The sequence below is a fragment of the Lathyrus oleraceus genome, chromosome 7, assembly GCF_024323335.1.
Source record: "Lathyrus oleraceus cultivar Zhongwan6 chromosome 7, CAAS_Psat_ZW6_1.0, whole genome shotgun sequence".
In the NCBI taxonomy this organism is placed as follows: domain Eukaryota; kingdom Viridiplantae; phylum Streptophyta; class Magnoliopsida; order Fabales; family Fabaceae; genus Lathyrus; species Lathyrus oleraceus.
Window position 1 is genome coordinate 198,517,573 of NC_066585.1, and position 22,614 is coordinate 198,540,186.

The 22,614-nt window shown below is 39.0% G+C and overlaps 3 protein-coding genes across 3 annotated transcripts in view; 2 read left to right on the top strand and 1 right to left on the bottom strand.

The window, feature by feature from the left end:
* LOC127102899 (putative B3 domain-containing protein Os04g0676650) overlaps nucleotides 1-12,093 on the top strand; it is a 29,959-nt gene extending 17,866 nt beyond the window's left edge. Inside the window, exon 7 of the mRNA XM_051040219.1 lies at nucleotides 11,757-12,093. Coding sequence (XP_050896176.1) covers nucleotides 11,757-12,093 — 337 coding nt within the window. The remainder of the gene's footprint in view (nucleotides 1-11,756) is intronic.
* A 4,756-nt stretch (nucleotides 12,094-16,849) lies between these two features.
* On the top strand, nucleotides 16,850-19,342 carry LOC127101305 (30S ribosomal protein S5, chloroplastic). Its single transcript, XM_051038680.1, has 2 exons — nucleotides 16,850-17,706; nucleotides 18,915-19,342. The coding sequence occupies exons 1-2, from the start codon at nucleotides 17,012-17,014 to the stop codon at nucleotides 19,162-19,164; spliced, it is 945 nt and encodes a 314-aa protein (XP_050894637.1). The 5' UTR covers nucleotides 16,850-17,011; the 3' UTR covers nucleotides 19,165-19,342.
* A 189-nt stretch (nucleotides 19,343-19,531) lies between these two features.
* LOC127101304 (transcriptional corepressor LEUNIG) lies at nucleotides 19,532-21,628 on the bottom strand. The gene is made up of 10 exons (XM_051038679.1): nucleotides 21,573-21,628; nucleotides 21,404-21,504; nucleotides 21,226-21,326; nucleotides 21,053-21,128; nucleotides 20,860-20,942; nucleotides 20,633-20,782; nucleotides 20,401-20,553; nucleotides 20,185-20,301; nucleotides 19,887-20,087; nucleotides 19,532-19,783 (listed from the first exon to the last, which is right to left on the bottom strand). Exons 1-10 carry the CDS (start codon nucleotides 21,599-21,601, stop codon nucleotides 19,637-19,639), a joined length of 1,158 nt encoding a protein of 385 aa, XP_050894636.1. The 5' UTR covers nucleotides 21,602-21,628; the 3' UTR covers nucleotides 19,532-19,636.
* Between the last annotated feature and the right edge of the window lie 986 nt (nucleotides 21,629-22,614).

Sequence of the window (22,614 nt, forward strand, 5' to 3'; positions counted from 1 at the left end):
GATTGGACTTTAGGGAAGCTTCGGTCAACCACTTGGTGTTGCACTGAAGTGGACTTAAGGAAAGGTCAATGATTTGAGATCCTTCTAGAACCCGGTTACTATTCTAAGACAGGTTGAACCAACCAAACTTCAGTGGGGAGGGTATTTACCTATGGAACTCACGCAAGCCTTAAAACCTAGGAATGATTGTTGTCTGACTTGCTTGTGCTTGTTATTTATCTAACAACATGACATCATAACAACATAACATCATAACATCATGGCATTGTACTAACCATTTCAAGGATTTAGGGATTTAACTCTGCTAAAAAAAAAACAGAAAAAACAAAAACAAAAGCAAAAACAAAAGAGAAAAGAAAAAAAAAGCTCTTTTTGTTAGTTTATGCAAAGTTAAATCCCGAAAGTCCTTGAAAACATTTCATACATTGCATTGCATCGCATAACAGGTATTCTAAAGGATCAATGTTCTCACGATTTTCCTATCAAACAGATTCCAGCAGATTCAAACAGATTGAACAATGGCTCTCGAACAAACTGTCAAAGATCTCCAGGCCCAGAATGCTCAATTCCAGGAAATGATGCTGAGCTTATCTAAGGGGCAGGAAGAACTGAAAGCTCTTTTGATGGAGAAGAAGAAGGACCAAAAACCTGTGGGTTACATCAACCCGGGGAGAAGGCTTAAGGGACAGGTTACAGGAGTCAAGATTAGAATTCCGAAGGATTCAGAAGAAGAGACCGAGAATGATTCGGAAGATGAGAATCCTAATCTCGTCAATTCTGAGGACGACGATGAAGATTATGAACATGAACAGTACTCTCCGAAGGATGATAAGTACAAGTTGCTGGAAGAACGTATGCTAGCTATGGAGGGGCAGAAAGTGCCCGGTCTGGATTTCGAAAACTTGGGTCTGGTCTCTGATGTGGTCATTCCCCGCAAATTCAAGGTTCCCATTTTCACTAAGTATGATGGTGCCTCTTGTCCTCAGATGCATCTAAGGGCTTATGTGAGAAAGATTCAGCCGCACACTACTGATAAAAAACTGTGGATCCATTTCTTCCAAGAGAGTCTGTCTGGCACACAGTTAGAGTGGTATTATCAGCTTGAGAGCTCTAACATCCGCACATGGACTGATTTAGCAACAGCTTTCTACAAGCACTACCAGTATAATTCTGAGTTAGCGCCTACTCGGCTACAGCTACAAAATATGACTATGGGCTCTAAAGAAAGTTTCAAAGAATATGCTCAAAAGTGGAGAGATTTGGCTGGCAGAGTCAAACCCCCTATGACTGATCGAGAGTTAGTGGACATGTTCATGGGTACACTGACTGGCCCATTCTACAGCCATCTACTAGGAAGTTCCTCGTCAGGTTTCACTGAACTTATCTTGACAGGTGAACGGGTTGAAAGCGGCATTCGAAGGGGAAAGATACAGGCAGCTACTTCTGCAAGCACCAAAAAGTCCTATCAGGGAAAGAATGAATCAAATGCTGTGTACAGTGAGAGGAAGCATAACAAGAAGAATCGTGACCATACTGTTGGGGCAGTTACAATTGCCGCACCGCCATCTCAGAACTTCCAACACAGACAAGACAGGTCGAGAAGACAGTTTACCAAGATCAATATGACTTTAACCCAAGCACTGCAGAGTATGTTAAAGGCCAATTTGATTACCCTCAGAGGCCCTCCTGCAAATCCCAACACTACTTCTCCTCGTTATAATCCCAACGCCAGGTGTGCCTATCACTCCGATAGCCCCGGGCATGATACGAATGATTGCTGGTTGTTGAAGAACAAGATTCAGGATATGATCGACGCTGGAGAAATTGAATTTGATCCTCCGGCGACCCCCAATGTCATCACAGCACCTATGCCTAATCATGACCAGAATTTTAATGTTGTGGACGACAATTCTCACGTTACTGACGTTGCGGATTTAGCATCTCCTCTCCTGATCGTTAAGAAGAATTTATTGCAAGCTGGTTTATTTCCAGGTTGTGATGAAGATTGCGATCTCTGTGTACTCCGACCCAATGATTGTTTGAAGTTGAAGAACGACATTCAACGGCTGATGGATGATCGTACAATTCTATTTGAAAGGGTTCCTAAGGTGGACAACTCTATTGAAGAGGTATCTGTGATTGCTAGGTCCAAAGCTCCAGTGAAGATTACCGCTACTAGAGTGCCTGTGAAGATTACCGCTGAGCCCAAAGTGGCTCCCCCGATTATTACCGCACCTGGCCCCGTGCCATATTCCTCCAGCAAAGCTATTCCGTGGAACTATGGAGGCGACGTTTACATCCATGGCATAAAGCAAGTTGGTAGTTCTGCTAATCCTAATGATATTGTGGGGACTAGTAAAGTTACTCGAAGTGGAAGGATCTACTCCCCAGAAATCTCACCTCCCGCTCCCGAAATTCGAGGAAAAAGACCAGTCAATCCTCCTCAGTCAGAGACATCGGTCGAAGTTACTTCTGAAGATGTTGCCAAACAGGAAATGGAAGAGATGCTGAAAATCATCCGTAAGAGCGATTTTGATGTAGTGGAACAATTGGGGCATACTCCGTCTAAAATCTCAATGTTGTCTTTATTGTTATCCTCTGAATCCCATGCCAATGCATTGATGAAATTCTTGAAGACCGCTCATGTGCCTCAAGAAACATCCGTCGATCAATTCGAACATTATGTTGCTAATTTGACTGTTGACAATGGCCTAGGCTTTTCCGATGCTGACCTGACGCCAGCAGGAAAGAATCACAATAAAGCTCTGCATATCTCCATCGAGTGTGAGGGGATCACCCTGGCTCACGTGTTGATCGACAACGGCTCTTCCTTGAATGTGCTCCCGAAAGCTGTACTCGATAAATTTGACTACAAAGGCATTGAACTGAAACCTAGTGATGTTGTGGTGCGTGCTTACGATGGTGCGAAGAGTGTTGTCTATGGTGAAGTGGTTCTCCCTATCAAGATAGGACCTCAAGTCTTCAACACTACCTTTCACGTGATGGACATTCGTCCCGCCTACTCCTGCTTGTTGGGGCGCCCTTGGATCCATGGGGCAGGTGCGGTAGCTTCGTCGCTTCATCAAAAGCTGAAGTATCCAATAGCAGGCATGGTTGTCACTGTATGTGGAGAAGAAGAGTATATTGTCAGTAGTGTGCAAGCCTTCAAATACGTCGAGATGGATGGTGAATTCTTTGAGACTCCTTCTCAGTCATTTGAAGTGGTTCCTCCACCCAGTCCTGTCCTTAAGCCAACTCCCCTTGTGCCCAAGGTTGTTCGTGCTCCCCCTGTCATGATCTCTCTGAAAGATGCTCAAGCCGCGATTGAAAATGGTGATCGTGCTGGTTGGGGTCAACTGATCAATGTACCGTACAAGTCTGATAAAGCTGGCCTGGGGTTTAACTCTGGAAAGATAGTCAAAAATCAGATTAATGCTATGGAAGATGCTGATAGTGATTGCGACTTGGATAGCTGGATTTTCCCAACAATTGGTGACGGACTCAACAATTGGAAGACTGAAGACATTATCCCGATTTCCTTTAGTCAGGAGTAATTGTTATTGTTTATTCTAGAATTGCAAATTTTAATTTTCTTTTACAATCAAACTTCTTAAAGCATTGTGTCTATGCCCGAGGCACAATAGCTAATTTGTTAAGGGTTTTGTCATTTTCATAAGCATATTTATATTCAATAAATCAATGGACGTTTTGCATTCAAATATTGCGCTCTTTGTCTTTCCTATTATCTTTCAAACGAGCTATGTTTTCTTACACACACGCACGTAACGAATTGCAGATCCCTATCCACTCTGGATCCTGTTGATAATAGTTCTACTACTGTTCATTATGACTTTGAAAATCCGATCTACCGAGCCGAAGATGGAAGTGAGGAAGATTGTGAAGTACCTGAAGAACTTGCCAGAATGTTACTACAAGAAGAAAGGACTATACAGCCGCATGAGGAGTCAGTTGAGACTGTAAATCTGGGTACCGAGGTGGACAAGAGAGAAGTCAAAATAGGAGCAGGCTTGGAAATCAGTGTCAAAAGAAGATTGATTCAAATGCTACATGACTATGTGGAGATTTTTGCTTGGTCTTACGAAGACATGCCAGGGCTGGATACCGATATAGTAGTGCATCGTTTGCCGACGAAGGAAGATTGTCGTCCTGTTAAGCAAAAGGTTCGTCGCATGCGTCCTGAAATGTCCGAGAAAATCAAGGCCGAAGTCATGAAACAATTCGATGCTGGTTTTCTGGCGGTTACTTCTTATCCTCAATGGGTTGCTAATGTGGTACCAGTGCCAAAGAAGGATGGTAAGGTGCGAATGTGTGTGGATTACAGAGATTTGAATAGAGCGAGTCCCAAGGATGATTTCCCACTGCCACACATTGATGTTCTGGTAGACAACACCGCTCAACACAAGGTATTCTCCTTCATGGATGGATTCTCGGGTTATAACCAGATCAAAATGGCACCTGAGGACATGGAGAAGACTACGTTTGTGACGCAATGGGGCACCTTCTGTTATAAAGTAATGCCGTTTGGTTTAAAGAACGCAGGAGCAACGTACCAGCGTGCTATGGTGGTTTTGTTCCATGACATGATCCATCATGAAATAGAAGTATATGTGGACGATATGATAGCCAGGTCTCATACTGAAGAAGAACATCTCGATCATTTATACAAACTGTTTGAGAGGCTGAAGAAATACAAGTTGAGATTGAACCCGAACAAATGCACCTTTGGAGTAAGATCTGGTAAACTCTTGGGCTTTATTGTCAGTGGTAAAGGTATTGAGGTCGACCCAGCCAAGGTGAGAGCTATTCAAGAGATGCCAGTTCCCCGTACGGATAAAGAAGTCAGAGGTTTCTTGGGACGTTTGAATTACATTGCCCGATTTATTTCCCATTTGACCGCTACTTGCAAACCCATCTTCAAGTTACTGAGAAAAAATCAAGAGATGATATGGAATGATGAATGTCAAGAAGCTTTCGACAAAATCAAGAAGTACCTCCAAGAACCTCCAATTCTGGTGCCACCAGTTGAGGGAAGACCTCTAATCATGTATTTAACCGTTTTAGAAAACTCAATGGGGTGCGTGTTGGGACAACATGACGAGTCCGGTCGAAAAGAGTATGCCATATACTACCTTAGCAAAAAGTTTACCGACTGTGAAACAAGATACTCACTGCTCGAGAAAACTTGCTGTGCTTTGGCCTGGGCTGCTCGCCGACTAAGACAGTATATGTTGAATCACACCACTTTGTTGATTTCTAAGATGGATCCTATCAAATACATATTTGAGAAACCCGCCCTCTCCGGAAGAATAGCAAGATGGCAGATGATTTTAACAGAGTATGATATCCAGTATACCACCCAAAAAGCAATCAAAGGAAGCGTGCTAGCTGATCATTTGGCTCATCAGGCCGTGAATGATTATCAGTCTATGAATTTTGAGTTCCCAGATGAGGATGTCATGCTTGTTACTGATTATGAAGAACCTGGACCGAATGAAGGACCCGAAGTGGGATCCCGATGGACTATGGTTTTTGATGGATCGTCTAACGCATTGGGCAACGGTATTGGCGTCGTGATCATTTCCCCCAAGGGTGGCCATACGCCTTTCACCGCTAGACTATGTTTTGAGTGTACCAACAATATGGCTGAGTATGAAGCATGTATTTTGGGACTCAGAGCTGCTATAGACCTGAGAATCAAGTTTTTGAGGGTGTATGGAGACTCAGCCTTAGTAATCAGTCAGGTCAAAGGAGAATGGGACACTAAACATCCGAACCTCATCCCCTATCGAGAGCAGGTGTTGACATTAATCCCATACTTTGAAGAGATCACATTCGAACATATTCCCCGAGAGGAGAACCAGTTGGCAGACGCATTGGCTACCATGTCATCTATGTTCAGAGTCAGATGGGACAATGAAGCTCCCCGGATTACCATTGAACGACTAGACGAACCAGCATATTGTTATGAACTTAACGCTGATGAAGTAGAAGAGAAGCCTTGGTTCCACGAGATAAAAAGATATTTAGAAGCTCAGGAATACCCTGAAGGGACATCCATCAATGACAGGAAATTTCTGAGGAAGTTCTCCGCTAAATTCTTTTTGAGTAATGGAATATTGTACAAACGTAACCATGATTCGACTTTGCTTCGCTGTGTGGATAGAAAGGAATCAGAGAAGATTATGGAAGACATGCACGACGGTATCTTTGGGACTCATTCTAGTGGACATACAATGGCCAAGAAGATTCTGAGGTCAGGGTATTATTGGTCTACCATGGAAACTGATTGCCACCATCACTCCAGAACTTGTCATAAGTGCCAGATCTATGCGGATAAAGTACATGTGCCTCCTGCTCCATTAAACGTGTTGACCGCGCCGTGGCCCTTTGCAATGTGGGGCATTGATGTGATTGGCGAAATTAAACCTACCGCCTCTAATGGACATCGTTTCATCCTTGTTGCTATTGATTACTTCACAAAGTGGGTGGAGGCAGCCTCATTTGCTTCTGTTACTAAGAATGTGGTGGCACGATTCATCAAGAACAGCCTCATCTGCCGATACGGCGTCCCTGAGAGAATTATCACTGACAATGGCACTAATTTGAACAACAAGATGATTACTGAACTCTGCACGCAGTTCAAAATAAAACACCATAACTCTTCTCCGTACCGGCCAAAGATGAACGGCGCTGTAGAAGCGGCTAATAAGAATATTAAGAAGATTATACAAAAGATGACGGTAACATACAAAGACTGGCATGAGATGTTACCATTTGCTCTTCATGGTTATCGTACTTCCGTGCGAACTTCGACAGGGGCAACTCCTTTCTCTTTAGTCTACGGAATGGAAGCCGTTTTACCAGTGGAAGTTCAGATTCCCTCTCTAAGGATCATGAAAGAGGCGGGCTTAGACGAGGACGAATGGATTCAGACTCGACTCGATCAGATAAATTTGATGGATGAGAAGAGACTTGCGGCTGTATGTCACGGGCAGATATATCAGAAGCGCATGACCAGGGCATTCAACAAAAAGGTCAAGAGACAAGTGTATCAAATTGGCGACTTGGTAATCAAACGCATCATCCTACCACAAACTGACCCCAGAGGCAAATGGACTCCCACATACGAAGGGCCATTTGTAGTTAAGAAGGTATTCTCAGGTGGAGCCATGATACTCGCTACAATGGATGGTGAAGACTTCCCACATCCCGTGAACGCGGACATAGTTAAAAAATACTACGCATAAAAGAGACCCGCTAGATCGACGTATCTAGGCAAAAGTAAGGGCATCCCGGCGAACCAAAAGGGTTCGGGCAAAAATTAGGGATATATAAAAAAAATGTACACCCGGCAAGTCGAAAACCTGAAAAGGCGGCTTGGGCAAAAAAGGGTATCCTGGTGGACTGAAAACCTGAAAAGGCGGTCCAGGCAAAAATTAGGGATTAAAGCGTATGACTATGTCCCGTTCTCAGTCAACTTTCATCCAAGTTCGAGGGACTGACCAAGCCAATCACTTCTATCCGACAGCAAGGGATGAGATGCTCGAAGACATAATGACAGTAGTAGGCTTAAAATCAATAGGACTTCTTCCACATAGCTTTCTCTTTGTTTTCGACAATTTCCTCTTACTAGGATTTCTGTCTCCTTGTACACAAATTGCCTGTTTATAGGCCTCCTTTCAAAATCAATACAACCCTCTTTCAAAAAAAGATGCTTTTGTTTTTACTTTTCTGTTTTGGTTGCGTAAATGTCCATTGATTTAATTTGAATTAATATGTGCATTTGAATATGACTGATGTTTACCAAAAATACATGCATAGAATAGCAATAGCAATTACTACCCGACTTCAGGATCAAGGAAAAGGTCTAATCATGCTTCCAATGAATCCGCTACCAATTCTCTTCCCCAGCAAGCCTGTTTTTTTTTCCTCAGAAAATGGCAGTATCCCCAGGCACAGCCAGTTACTCCCCAACAGAGGTCGGCGTCACCAGACAGATTGATCATCTCATCCATCCCCAGCCAGGCTCTGTTGAATATTTCCACCATCAGACAGAAATCAAGCATCCCCAGCCGAGAAAGGGTCATCGACACAAATGTCTCAAATCAGTAGATGGGGATTTATTTTCCCCAGTAGAGTCCCCAAGCAGAACTTCTCATACGCATAACTCATTCATTACATCCTTTCACAGCATACGCATGCATACAACATTCATATTTATTTTAGCATAACACGAAACATCTCATGCATCATGACATAGCATGAAGCTAACTTTTTCTTTGCAGGTTAATTATCCTCCTGATATAGTCAAAGTAGAAGGTTCATTCAGACAGACACCTTTATCAATCACATTCAAGATTCAGATACATATTTCAAATACAGTTCATGGGAACATTCATTCTGACAACACTTCGATATCCTCCTAACGATGGCATCTCTAAGCCCATCCCAGACATTTATTGCAAGTACAACATATACAGGTTATCAGATACAGCCTAACGTACGGTTCATTCTGATTCAGCCCAACATATGACTTCTTCAGCAACTCCAATGCGGTCTAACGTACGACCCATTTGGACCTTCAAATCCTCAGATGCTGCCTAGCGTACGGTACATTCAGGGGTGTAGTCTAGCGTACGACTACTTTCTTTTTCAGATGCAGCCTAACGGACGGCTCATTCTACAACTCGGATACGATCTAACGTACGATCCATTCTGAACTTCAACAACCCTAACGCGGTCTAACGTACGACCCGTTTGGATCTTACAACCCTCAGATGCTACCTAACATACGGTACATTTCTGAAGTGTAGTCTAACGTACGACTACCCCTTTCATCATCAGATCCTACCTAACATACGGTACATTTCTGAAGTATAGTCTAACGTACGACTACCCCTTTCGTCATCAGATTCAGCCTAACGTACGACTCATTCTGCAACTCAGATACGATCTAGCGTATGGTCCATTCTGATCCTTTATCCCCAACAGCATATGACACACTCCGACTCCCCAGCGAAGTCGGCAGCCTAATGGATGACTCATTATACGGTCTAACGTACGACCCAGTGTGGCACCCATGTCTTCAAATTGGCCTAATATACGGCGCGATCTGAAGCTTTCGTCATCAAACCTCCCGGATGGCATCTTTAAGCCCATCTCCATCAAGACCAACTGTCGATTCTCAAGTGCAAATTTTTGGGGCATTCTAGTGTTCAATAATCTTCCACCTCCAGACCACGAATGACGTATACACCATTCTAACTCTCTCGGTCCAAGAATATTGAACAGGGGCAGCTGTCATACCCCAAAATTTGCCCATTAATATTTCAAGACATTTTGCAAGGCATTCCGACTCATATATAACACTGATCTTGAAGAAACAAAGGCCCAGCTCACGGATGGCCCAATCCAGAAAATGGCCCAAACTGGCCTGTTCGCTACGCGCTCTCCTAGCGAAGCTGACAGACAACAAAAATTTCGGGCTTCATTCTGAGCCAAAAAAAAAAAAAAAAAAAAGGAGAAATTTTTTTTAATTAATTAATTAATTAATTAATTAATTAATTAAATAATTAAAATAAATAAATAAATAAAATATAACAAATTATTTTGGACTTGGGTCTCCCTCATTCCAAGCCCATTACCCACGAAATTAGTCTATAAATACTGAAGTTTCAGTAGGGGAGTGACACTTGGAGTTACACTGGGAGATTCACTGGGGAAAAAAAGGAGGAGGAGAACAGAGAAGAACGAATAGAAGTTTTGGCATAGGAACCCTGCCTACCCGGAGAATTCAGAGTAAAGAAACCCTGAAGGCAGCCCATCTGCACCGAAGCCATCGTCGTCCAATTCCCGCTGCCTAACTTATTCCGATACTACAAGTGGTCAATCCCTTCAACCTTGAATTGGCAAACAGGTTTGCGTATCTCTATTGTTTATACTTTCAATTGGCCATATCTACATATATAATGCATCATGATTAAATGTTGATATATAATTTGCTTTCGTATGGGAATTTAAATATGCCTGAATACCCTGAATGTTTGATCATGTTATTCCTGTGATAAAATGCCATAAAATTCAAAGTTCCTAACGTGGGGCCGTTTTCAAATTCAAAATCCGTGGCCGCTCGCTAGCACCTCGCTAGGCGAGCCTGGGGCGAGTATTCGCCTGGCCTTCGCTAGGAGAGGCAGAGGCGAACGAGACAGTAGCTGACTTTTCTATTCTGTTTTTTTTTTTATGTTTTATCATAGCCATGCATTATTCATCCTATCCTATTTATTGTTGTGACATTTCTCCGGTGTAATCTTCGATTGCACCCTGATTTGGTGTTCTGACATGTTTCTTTTTTTTTTGAGTTTCGTAAAGGTTCACATATCCCAGGAAAAGGTTATTGGCTAGGTATTCCACTTTATTTGTGGGATACCCTTGTGGAGTTTCACCCTAAATTAATTTTTAATGTATTAATTTCTAATGTATTAATTTTTTAATATATTATTTTTAATAATTTTAATGTGGAGTTTCATCCTAATTATATAATTAATTGTAAAACTTTGCCTTTGAATAAGTGATCTTGGACCTCTCTTTGTTGCCTTACGATTACGATATTACGGTCATGTCCCGCGAACGTGGGGATACCCTTAGCAAAGACCCTTCGGTTAAATCATCATAAAATAAATTATAGTCCCTCGGATGTTGCCTTCGAATATACAACTTTGTCCCTCGATGACCCTCCGATGTTGCCTACGGTTAAAAGATGATAGTCCCTTCGAATGCTAAGATATCCTCGTAACTGTTGCCTTCAATGACCTATCGATGACCCTACGATGACCCTTAAACATCCAAAGGATAAAACTACTTATTTCTCAATAATAAGGACAGTTTTACCCTCATAAGGATAGGAAATGCTCATAAAGACCTTGGGTCGGTATAACTCTTAATTGTTGGCTCACAATCTAAAAACAATTTTCACACCTCACACCTTTCAAAATATCTTTAGAAAATCACCACTTGGTATATATTCATACTAGAATCATTACCGAGTTATATTTTTCTAAACAATTTCCAAAACTAAACGAGATAACTACTTTGTATATATTCATACAAGAATCATTACAAAGTTAAATTCTCTTTCCAAAAACAATTTTCCAAACAATTCACAAACACTTTTTTTCAGACAAAAATAATATAAGTGATCGAGCAATTAAGAGCCCATGGATAACCATGGATACAAAGGGTGCTAACACCTTCCCTTTGTATAATGTACCTCCCGAACCCAAAATCTAAATTAAGGTCTTTCCTGTTCTTTTCCACCTTTCCTTATTGGATAAAAGAAAAGTCGGTGGCGACTCTTGCTAACCGCGACATTGCGATAAAAAACACAAAAAGTCCAGTTCACCGTATGACATTATCAAAGTATGAATGTTCATGTAGAAGGTGGATGCTGACAGGGCTACCATGCTGTCATGCAATTTCCTGTCTGAAAGATCAACATTTACAAGTTGATGATTTTATGCCTGAATATTACAAAAAGGAGTTCTATGAGGCTTTCTATGCACCTTTGATTTATCCAGTCAATGGAGAATCTCTTTGGACAAAAACAAATGATGTTGACCTGCAACCACCCCCATAAAAAGGTAACCTGGTAGACCCAAGAATAAAAGGAACAATAAGGCTGGAGAACAAGTGAGAAATGAGTCACAACTCAAACGAGCAAATTTTGGTATCAAATGCAGTCAATGCCATAAGGATGGTCACAATAAGGCCACATGCAAGCTGCCTACAACTTCAACTCAGCCTACCCCAATTGTTTCTGCTACTAAGCCTACCCTAACTGCTGCTGCTACTAAGCCTAGCCCAACTGCTTCTACTCAACCTACTCTAGCTGCTGCTACTACTCAGCCTACTCCAACTGCTTCTTTGAGTAAGCCATCACTATATGCTGCATCAAGTCAGCCATCACTGCATGTTGCTTCAAGTCAGTCAACCCTAACTGGAAGTTCAACTCAACAACCAACCAAAAAGAAAAGTAGACTTCAAAAAGGCCTAAAACTTGTTCTTAGCCAACCCTAATACTTATGCTTTATTCTTAACCACTTTTGTTGGTTCTGTTATGTAACATATGTCTTACAATGTCTATTTTGTTGTTTATGACTTATATCTTGTAATGCCACGTTTGTTGGTTGTGTTCTGTAACAAATGGCTAACAATGCCTATTTTGTATTTTCTGACTTATGGCTTATAATATCACTTTTGTAGTGACTTCTAATGCAACCTTTTGTTATGATTTATAAAGCAACCTTTTGTTATGACTTATGGTTATATGGTTCACAAACGTGTTCATTGGAAACAAAATTATAAAATTATGTATCTATCAACATTGTTATGACTTATGGTTATGTTCTGATATGCTCCGAGGTATCCACTTGTAATGACTTATAATGAAACCTTATGTTCTATCAACAAAATTATGGTTATGTAAATATTGTCACTAATAACATAATGACAAATTCATTTAATTCATAAACTCGTTACAAAAATTACATTGGTTCTGAAATATTCATTGGAAACAAAAGTAACATTTCACTAATAACATAATGACAATTTCATTTCATTCATAAACTCATTACATAGAGATACATTTCATGACAGATACACATAAAAGACAGTGATTTCATATACTGATAAAATTCAAACCTAAGAATACATTGTTACAAATACAACATTCAACACTAAGCTTAATATTCCAACCACGATGGAAACTTTCAACAATCCTCTAGTCTGACTGATTTCATTCTTCAATTTGTACACTCTCTTCTTTTGCCTTTGAATCTTCTGATCCCTTTCATCAATAATGTCGTCATCTAACCATTTGAAATAATTGCATCCCTTATGCATATGATTCCTATAGTTTCTACAACCCTAGGATTTCCCCCCAAAATTAACACTTTCTTCTTCGTAAAAACACTCCCTCCTCTTGCTTCTATGGATTACCGACCCAGTTGTTCCAATAGAAACATTGCTTGATAACTTTGACATTGGAGAAGATGGAGTTTAAAAACTAGAAACGGGTTGAGGAAGAAGGTAAACACAAGAGGATGTTTCGGTGGGATTGATGAAGAAAGTAAACATAAAAGGAGGTTTTTTTACATGATGGGATTAAGGAATACAATAAACATAAGAATACTCAACATAACCTAGACTCAAACGTAGACAACCTTAAATAATGGGTTTTTAAAATAATTTTGATGAGTCATTACACAGTTGGCACGCCATGTTGGCAAAAACTAACGTTTTCACATCCAAACTAACGGAAGAGACCAACATTGCTAACATAACTAATACTATGGGACCAAACTGTAATGACTTTTATTAAGGGACTAAAGTGGTACTTAAAATTAACTTATGGGATTTGTGGACTAATTATGCCAATAATCTAACAACTTCACCAAAATCAAACATGATCAATGCGAATGCACGAGTCCTTTACTAATTTTTCTATTAAAAATCAGATATTATTTCCATACAATTGTAAAATCTATCGGATATAACCATAATAGATGACAAAGCTCATTTTCGAGATTTTTTTTTAAAATACCCACTTTTTAAAATTTAAATACTAAAATAACGAATTTTTCAAACTAAATACCAAAATAACCACATTTCCCTACTGATGTGTCAGTTGAACTGACGCATCCAATCATCATTCAAAGGAGGCTCCATATGTATTGGTGCATGCTTGCAATGCTAATGGGCTTAGGCGTCCATGCATCTGACGCATGCATGTGTGCTTGTGAGTGTGCGTCATATGCATTGGCGCATGCATGTGCCATGTGTGTGTGCAATGGCGCATGCATGCATGTGTTTATCTATAAATACATTGTGCATCTCCCATAATTTTTCACACATTTCTTACCCTCCTTCCATTTTCCTTCATTTTCCTTCAATCTCATTCAATTTTCTTTTCTTTAACCATGTTTGAATACTCATATATTCACAAGAGAAATGACGATTTAATCTTTTCAGCAGTGCAAACTCCGATAAAGATTCAAATTTGGAATATAGAAACGTTCGAACGTCTTAATCTGATGTTGAACTGTTGATTAGATGGAGAAATTGTAGAGGGTGAAAGGATTAAAAGAATTCAATGACTAGACTAACTCATCTTAAATGGAGAGACTTTACAAAATAGATGTGTCGTCATTGGAGGAATCGACGACAACACATCTTAAACGAACTAGTCATACATGGTGTTAGACCAACTCAACATTATATGACATGGTTTAGGTCGGTTACAACGCCACATTTTATGTCTGAGCCAAGGTATTTAATTGATCCATGCCAACGAGATGAAGGAGAATTGCGACCCAAAGCGCAGCGGAAATTAAAATTTCTCCTTTAGAGATCCTTACGAATGGTCATGATCAGTGATAGAATATTTACCTCTTATGACGGTTGAAACCTTTGGTGAAGATCTCTTCTGACGATCAAAACCCTTTGATGCAGATCTCTTGTGACGATCAAAACCCTTTGATGCAGATCCACTAAACGATCACGAACGTTGAACGATGACAACGTCTCTACTCAGTCCACACGAACGGTTTCCTTCAATCTCAGTGCTAGCTGGTACGAATGAAGGCTTTTGAGTAAGAGAGAGAGAGAGAAAAAACGAAAAGAATGCAACCGCACTTAGTGCTTCTGCACAAGGGTTCTATTTATAGAACCACTTGTGTGGGCTTCAAGCTAAAAGCCCACTTAAGTGTATTTTGGCCCATATCTTATAATATGCCCAAAATCACTTAAGCCCATGGTACCTTACCATATTTCGTATTCTACTCAAGTACACCGTACCTTACGATGTTCTATAATCCACTTAAGGGCACCGTACCTTACGATATTCCTTAGTTACTCTATCTCTCATCAATCCGTCCTTTGTGTGTGACCCTGTAGGTTTTCGCGGCGTTGGCAATTATATTAAATCATGCATTTAACATAATAAACAGTGAGCGGTATCTAGCAACACATCACTGCTACCCAAGACACGAAAATGTCATGTGACCTGACAATTCCTTCTGTGATAATACTTATGTGTATAATTACCCTTTTGCCCTTATGTCTATATTGAACACAAGGTATAGACCGTGTCATCCTTGTCTAGTTCAATATTGGGCCCATAGACATTTATCCTGTTACGCAGGATGGGCAAATTCCATCTAGGACACTCATGTCCCTCAGCATGCTTTGTGGAGTACCCATTAACTGTCTTTATGGTTATCCAGTTACGGACAACGTTGGATCAGCAATAAAGCACTCGACTCTACATCTAGGATCCATAGTGGTTTCAGGTCGAAGAGTGGAATACACTATTATCACCATGAGAATAACTTATGACACCTTGCATAACTTTCTATATAGTATCCTCATAGTGGGTCAATCCGGTATAAATATTACTCCTAATATTCATACCTATGTTTAAGACTTGATAACTCTTTATCCATGATCCATGAGATGTGATCATCAGTCTACAAACATAATAGTCTTAATGCTTTAATGTTATCCCACTTCACACTAAAGCTCGACTACGGATACTTTAAGAATAATGTCCTTATGTTTAATGTGACCTCATGATTAAGTCATACTTGATACATCAAACAGACTAACTATTCTAGGGACTTTATTAAACAAACGTAATAAAGAAAAAGCCTTTTATTATTAATAAATAATTCGATACAAGTACCAAAAGTATTGGCCTCTAGGGCTTACACCAACACGAGATTCGTCATCAAACGCCCAACAAAAAATCCCCGCCCAAGAACAATGTCAGCCTATCCAAATCCAACGATCAACCTCACACCACCATCCTACCATATACACTCAACCACCAAACACCCAACCTTGCAACCAATTCATGCCACACACTAAAACTCAAAACCAGGAATCAAATCCTAACCACCAACAATCATACGCAGCCACCACAATTATCTATAGCTTGGATGATTCATACGATTCAACGTCATGCAATTGTAGCCCCCCAGTTATGAACACCCAAACATCACATCGCTATAACACCTAACCATTGTTTGACTTTAGTACACCACAAGAACCATTGCTTCGTTTCCAAAACGATTCAATGTCCCAATTCAGGCAACCATACTGTCAATAATCCACTCAACCACAACGACCAAACTATGACAACATAGGCACCGAACTCAATTACGGAAGCGTCGTTGGCGACAATCCCCTAACTACTGAGGACAAATGATGACAAATCTATCAAATACCGCTGGACCTCCCATCAGACCTTTACACCAGCCACCATTGCATCATGTCTGCACTCAAAGACCTCAAACACCTTAGGAAAATCGTGGGAGGACAAGCTAATGCACCTGGATGTGGAACATGAGGGTTTTTCAATCGGGCGAGTCATTGATTTTCTTGTCAATTCTATATATTTTTAATTTATAATATAATATAATATTTAATTATGTATTTAATTTACTTAATTATAATTATAACATTTAAAATTAAAAAAAAATGGAAGGTGCATGCGTCACATGCATTGGTGCATACACTAATGTAGTGTACGCATGCGCCAATGCACGTGGCATAAAGACATGCATGCGCCAGATGCATGAACACCTAAGCCCATTAACACTATAATCATAGTAATTAAATACACAAGTTCAATTGGCGCATTAATAAGGAAATACGGTTATTTTAATATTTAATTTTAAAAATTAATTATTTTAGTATTTAAATTTAAAAAAATGGTAAATTAAAAAAAAAATTCCATTCTAAAGATAGTTTAATACTCCTACTTATTCACATTTGAATAAAATAAAATGAGTCCAGCATATCCCATCTAAAAGAAAAAACCTTATCTCTGGATAGTTTTTGCATCCTTTTATCTTTTTCGTTTCATGTCATCAACAACCGCTCAACAATACTTCCTTTCAGAGTGAGGCATCGTCTTCCTCTCTTGTTCAATTCAATGGCTTCTGCACATTCTTCAGCTCTCAGTTCTTTCTCTTCTCTCTCTTTCCGGTCCTCTTCTTCCTCCTCTTGTTTCTCTCTCCTCCCCACAACCAACAAACTCACATTCCCTCTCCTCACCAAAACCCCACTCTCCATCTCCACAACCACCACTCTCTCCTTCACCGCCAAAGCCAACTCCTTCGACGACAACGCACCTAACTCCTTCGACGACAACGCACCTATCTCCGAAGAAGTCATTCCATTCAACCCACCCGAAGTCCCGGAAGGCTTCATCGCCCCACCTTCCATAGACGACGGACCAGTCGAAGACGAAGACGAAATCGCCGCCGCGTATGAAAAGATTTACGGCGTGGGGTACAGTGGAGTGAGTGTTCTCGGAAATGATATATACGCCATGGATGCGAAGAAGAGGAAGGCTACTGGGTTTGGCTCTGGAGCGAAGAAGAAAGAGAGGTTTAGAGATGGAATGGAAGAAAGAGTTGTTCAAGTGAGAAGGGTTACTAAGGTTGTTAAAGGAGGGAAACAGATGAGGTTTAGGGCTGTTGTTGTTGTTGGTGATAAGAAAGGACAAGTTGGTGTTGGCCTTGGGAAGGCTAAGGAAGTTGTTTCTGCTGTTCAGAAAGCTGCTGTTAATGCTAGGAGGAATCTTGTTAGAGTCCCCATGACTAAGTACTCCACTTTTCCTCATAGGTAACCATTTCTTCAATCTCAATTTTCCTTTCTTTTTATCATTTTTCATTGTATAGCATGTTACCAGAGGAAAGTTGATTCATGTAGCAGATCCCACTTAGCGGGACACAGCTTGGTTGTTGTTGTATAGATCTTGCTAAAAATGAGATTAATTTAGAGAATTATAATGTCATTTGAAATGGAAAACTTATTGATCAACATTAAGTTGATCCGCGTAGAATTGAAATCTTGGTGTAAGGTTTTGAATTTGAACTTTATGGATGGAAAATTGGGTTTCGGTTTGATTTTCTTGCCGAGATTAATCATTTGGAAAGTTGGGGAATATTTCGCGCGTATGGTATGAAGGAGACCCCTTTGAAGAGAATTCTTTCTCCAATTCACGATGGATCAGTAAAATTGTTCTTTATTGATGCTTGTTTCTATCAAGTATTCATTTTTCTTTTAGGGGTTCTTAACATTCTTTCCGGACTTTGGGTGTGACCTTGAGTTATACTATTCATATTTCACCTTGTATTGGAGCTTCATTTTGAAATCTGTATATAGGAATTATTGGATAGTTCATGTCAAATTCAGGAAATCAATTCTTGAGGCTTGATCTAAATTATCATGATTACTTTTTGTACTTGAAGATTGAGGTGCAACAAAACTAAGAGCTAATTCTTCTTGAACATGATGGAAGCCAAACATGTCTGATTAGGTTCTCTATCTCAGTGTTGTCAAATTCCTGGCATCACGGTACGGCATGATGGGTATTGTGCTAGGCGCCGCGCCATTGGGCAGCAGCACCTATTGTATCCCCATGTTTCTTCTATATGCTGCAATGCCTTATTTATATGATGTATTTTTGGCTGTCGGACATATAAATAGGTGTTGTTGTGGCATGTAGCCGAAGCTACTTTATGGATGATTATGCTGCTGCCTGTAATGATATGTTTGACATGTCCTTCCTATCAACTTCTTTGTAAAATATTGGAAACGAATATGAAATCTTTTGAAGTCTGGACATGCAATTGCTATTAGCATCGTAAGATTTTGCAGTCCTTCACTTCAGTATTTTACAGTCATATCAATAACTTCGATTGAATCCCCTGTGTTCTAAGATGCTAGCATTATATCATATTAGTTGGATATGAATTTTATGTTTCAAATTTTTAACCTCTCATTTTTGATAGCTTCTAAAATTTTTATGTTGTATAATGTTTTTCCAGATCAGACGGAGATTATGGAGCAGCAAAGGTGATGCTTAGACCCGCTTCACCTGGTACCGGAGTTATTGCAGGTGGTTCTGTGAGAATTGTTCTTGAACTGGCAGGTGTTGAAAATGCTTTGGGGAAACAACTCGGAAGTGACAATGCACTCAACAATGCCAGAGCAACTGTAGCTGCAGTGCAGAAAATGAAGCAGTACAGTCAGGTCGCCGAAGAGCGTGGGATCCCTAAGGAAGAGTTATGGAAGTAAATGGAATTTGTGAAGCCAAAGTAATTTTCATTCATCAATCATTTTCATGTAGAACTGGTGTTAGTACCTTAGAAAGTGTTCCAACTTTTTTTTTTAAAGTTACTTGGAACTAAACGACTTCTTCAAATGCTGTTTGTTCAATCTGAAATACATTATTCATTTGCTTGTTTTATCTGTATCTATGATCCTCCAATTCATGTTAAGCTTTAACAAAACATAGGTCATGTTCCTTCAATCAACATCAATACAAAATCATGAAAATTTACATCAAGAAACAAAGACTAGAAGTTTCAAACATTACATATATACACAGTAGATGGTGGCCTCAGTCTGCTGCAAAATATAACAACTCTTTTACTATATGACTAGCTACGAGAAAAAATTGCGTTTGCACAAAGATTATCTAACAGTTTCCTAAAACGTCAAGCAGGGAAGAAAATTTACACCAGGAACAAAGACATTAACCGAAACTTCATTTCCATATTTTCACAGTATGATCACTGCTACATGATGCGATGAATTGGTTTTGCACACAAGCTGCTAGTCCAGTAACTGTGGCCTTAGTATGGGAAGGAATAAGATATACTTGCTCAGTCTCAGGAATCCACAATTCAATGTCCTGCAATTTATGAAACAGAAAAGTTTTTCATATTCAAAGGAATAAACATATGAAAACAAAAAACTACAGTCAATAAAACAGCAAAACTTGACAGTTTAATTACCTGAAATGCACCAATAACTAGTACATTAGGGTATCTAGGATGAAATATAATGGATTGAAACCTCTTCCCATTTGCTTTATACTCATGAAGGTATTGCCCGCGCACCGCAATCGACCAAACACGTGCACAATCTTCAGTAACAGACGCAATCTTTTGCCCCTGTGCGTCCCAACACATCGAACGGATTTCTTTGCTGTGTCCCTTATAGAGATCATTAATATTTAGTCAGCCATACATGCCATGATACACAGTTACCCACAATTCACATTTCAATCAACTATTTAAAAGTGAACCTCACTTGAAAACGGTTTTGAACCATCCAAGTCTGAATATCAAGTACGGTGATGGCATTTCCATTTGCAATTGCCAAAAACTTCCCAAATACAGGTTGAAATCGTATTTTCTGCCCACCCGCCTGAAATTCATTCATTGTTATAAGTCATTATTAGTGAACCTTTTCGTGAAGCAGTTTCGAATCAGCTAACTAATCTTCGTATGATTGAGATTTACTCACCATAAAGTTTTTCAGCCGAATACACTTAACGAGATCCCATACTTCGATTACATCAAAGCTATCAGATGAGCAAAGAAGTGTTTCATTTGGATGGAAATCCAATGACTTCACCACACCCTTATGTCCAACAAGATCAAGCAACTCGGTTCTGGGCTATATAACGGAATGAATGCTCATGTTACAGAATTAGAGGAAGTAAACAAACATGAAATGAAAAGAAAGAGACTCTCACGTTGTTTGAATCCCATAATTTTACTGTTTTATCAGGAGAAGAAGTTGCAAATATAGTTGTTCTTGGTTGAAATCTAACTTCTGAGATGGGACCTAAATGTGACTCTGAAGTATTAATACATTCACAAGTATCCATGTAGCAAATGAAAGCCTGTGAATAATTAAAAACCATAATAAGCATTCACAAACACAAATAGAATTGACAAATCGACGAAATTGATAATTCACCTTCTTCCCAAACCCGCCACTTGCCAAAACCTTTCCGTCTGAACGAAAATCGCAGGAAGAAAGCGTGTTGCCGCCCTTAAAATCTTGTATTAGAAATCAAAACAAACATAATCAGTTTCATCAATATAATTTCCAACTCTTCTCAAATACAAGATCAAACAAAGTAAACAATATGTAGAGATTAGAATTTTACTTCCAATGAGTTGCATAGAATATCCATCTCGATATATTTGTGAGGTAGTAGTGTCCCTCGAAGCAACATTTTGGACCTAAATTTTGGTTAGTTACACTATGATGAATCAGAATCAAAACCAAGAACCATTAAAAAAATATCAATGAGCATTTTGTTAAGGCATAATCAATCACCTTATTGGGGGGTGGTGGCATTTTTAGTCTAGGGTTATACAATTCATCATGGAGTAAGGTCCAAAACTCATTCAAGAAACCATGTGGCTTTTTATTAATTTCTGAAAACATAGTTAAAATCAGCGACAGAATTGAAACAAAACAAGAAAGAAAGATATAAAGAAATGAGTCTATATACCAATGGGAGGTTTTGAAGTAACTTGGCCTTCTAGTCGGAAAACTTCAGCAGTGTGGTGCAATCCACGTTTCTTGAGGTAATCATACATATACATTCGGAAACTACACAAATTGAAAAACAGTTTAAGAAGAAAAAAATGGAAAAAAGTATGTAGAAATATTGTACTTACGTTTCTTCATCAGAACGTATTGGATTCATGAAGAATAGAGAGCATGCAGTGTCATGCAAAAGAAGAATTGAGAAATATATATATATATATATATATATATATATATATATATATATATATATTATTGTTTGTGATCAACTAGGTTTGGGGTGTGTTAATTGTGACTTTGATTATTGACTAACTAATTACTACACTCTTCAAGTGTTATTTCAGATTATTCTGCCACATACCACTATAATTAAGCAACTAATTTTCTTAACGTGTCATCTTTTTATTTACTTTTTCTTTTCAATTTTTTTAATTCAAAGTGTAAATTAGTATATCAATTTAAGTGTAAATTAGTTACTCCATCTTTTAACCATGGTAACAGTTTGACAGTTTTATTTAGGTACTTTTGTCTTTTAATTTTAATTTTTATCAGAGACAGAAAGTGGTGAGATACTTTTAAAGATGATATTCATAAAATTTATGAAATATTCTATTTATTTATTCTATAATAAATGATTTATTTGATCGTTTCATACGTATTAAAAAAAGTGAATAAATAAAAGAGAAAAAATAATCTTTTTATCAAAATATCCGTTATCAAGTATTATAAATGATAAAAATAAATTATCAAAAGATAAAAATAGAAAAAAAATAATAAATTTACATTGTAAGTTAAAATGAATCATTTATTTTAGAATACTTTATTATTTCAAATGGATCATTAATAGTGGGAAATAATTAATTAGGATTATTTCAAAGATGTTCTTACAATGATGTTTCATCTAGATGTGGATAGGTAGTATCATGCTATGTGTGGAAAATATGGATTACTCTTGTGATCATGAATGGTACTATGGTAAAACTTATTGTTTTTTTTTACATGGATTGAGGCAAGGGGTTCCCTTACTTGTGTATTATTCTTTGTTTTGGAGGTCTCTTGGCGCTTATCAAACAAGTTGAAGCTAGGGGAATATTCATGACATCAAAATTTGTTAGAATGCAACTATCATTGGATTTCTTGGGATCATATGTCTATACGTAACTAGGATCATTC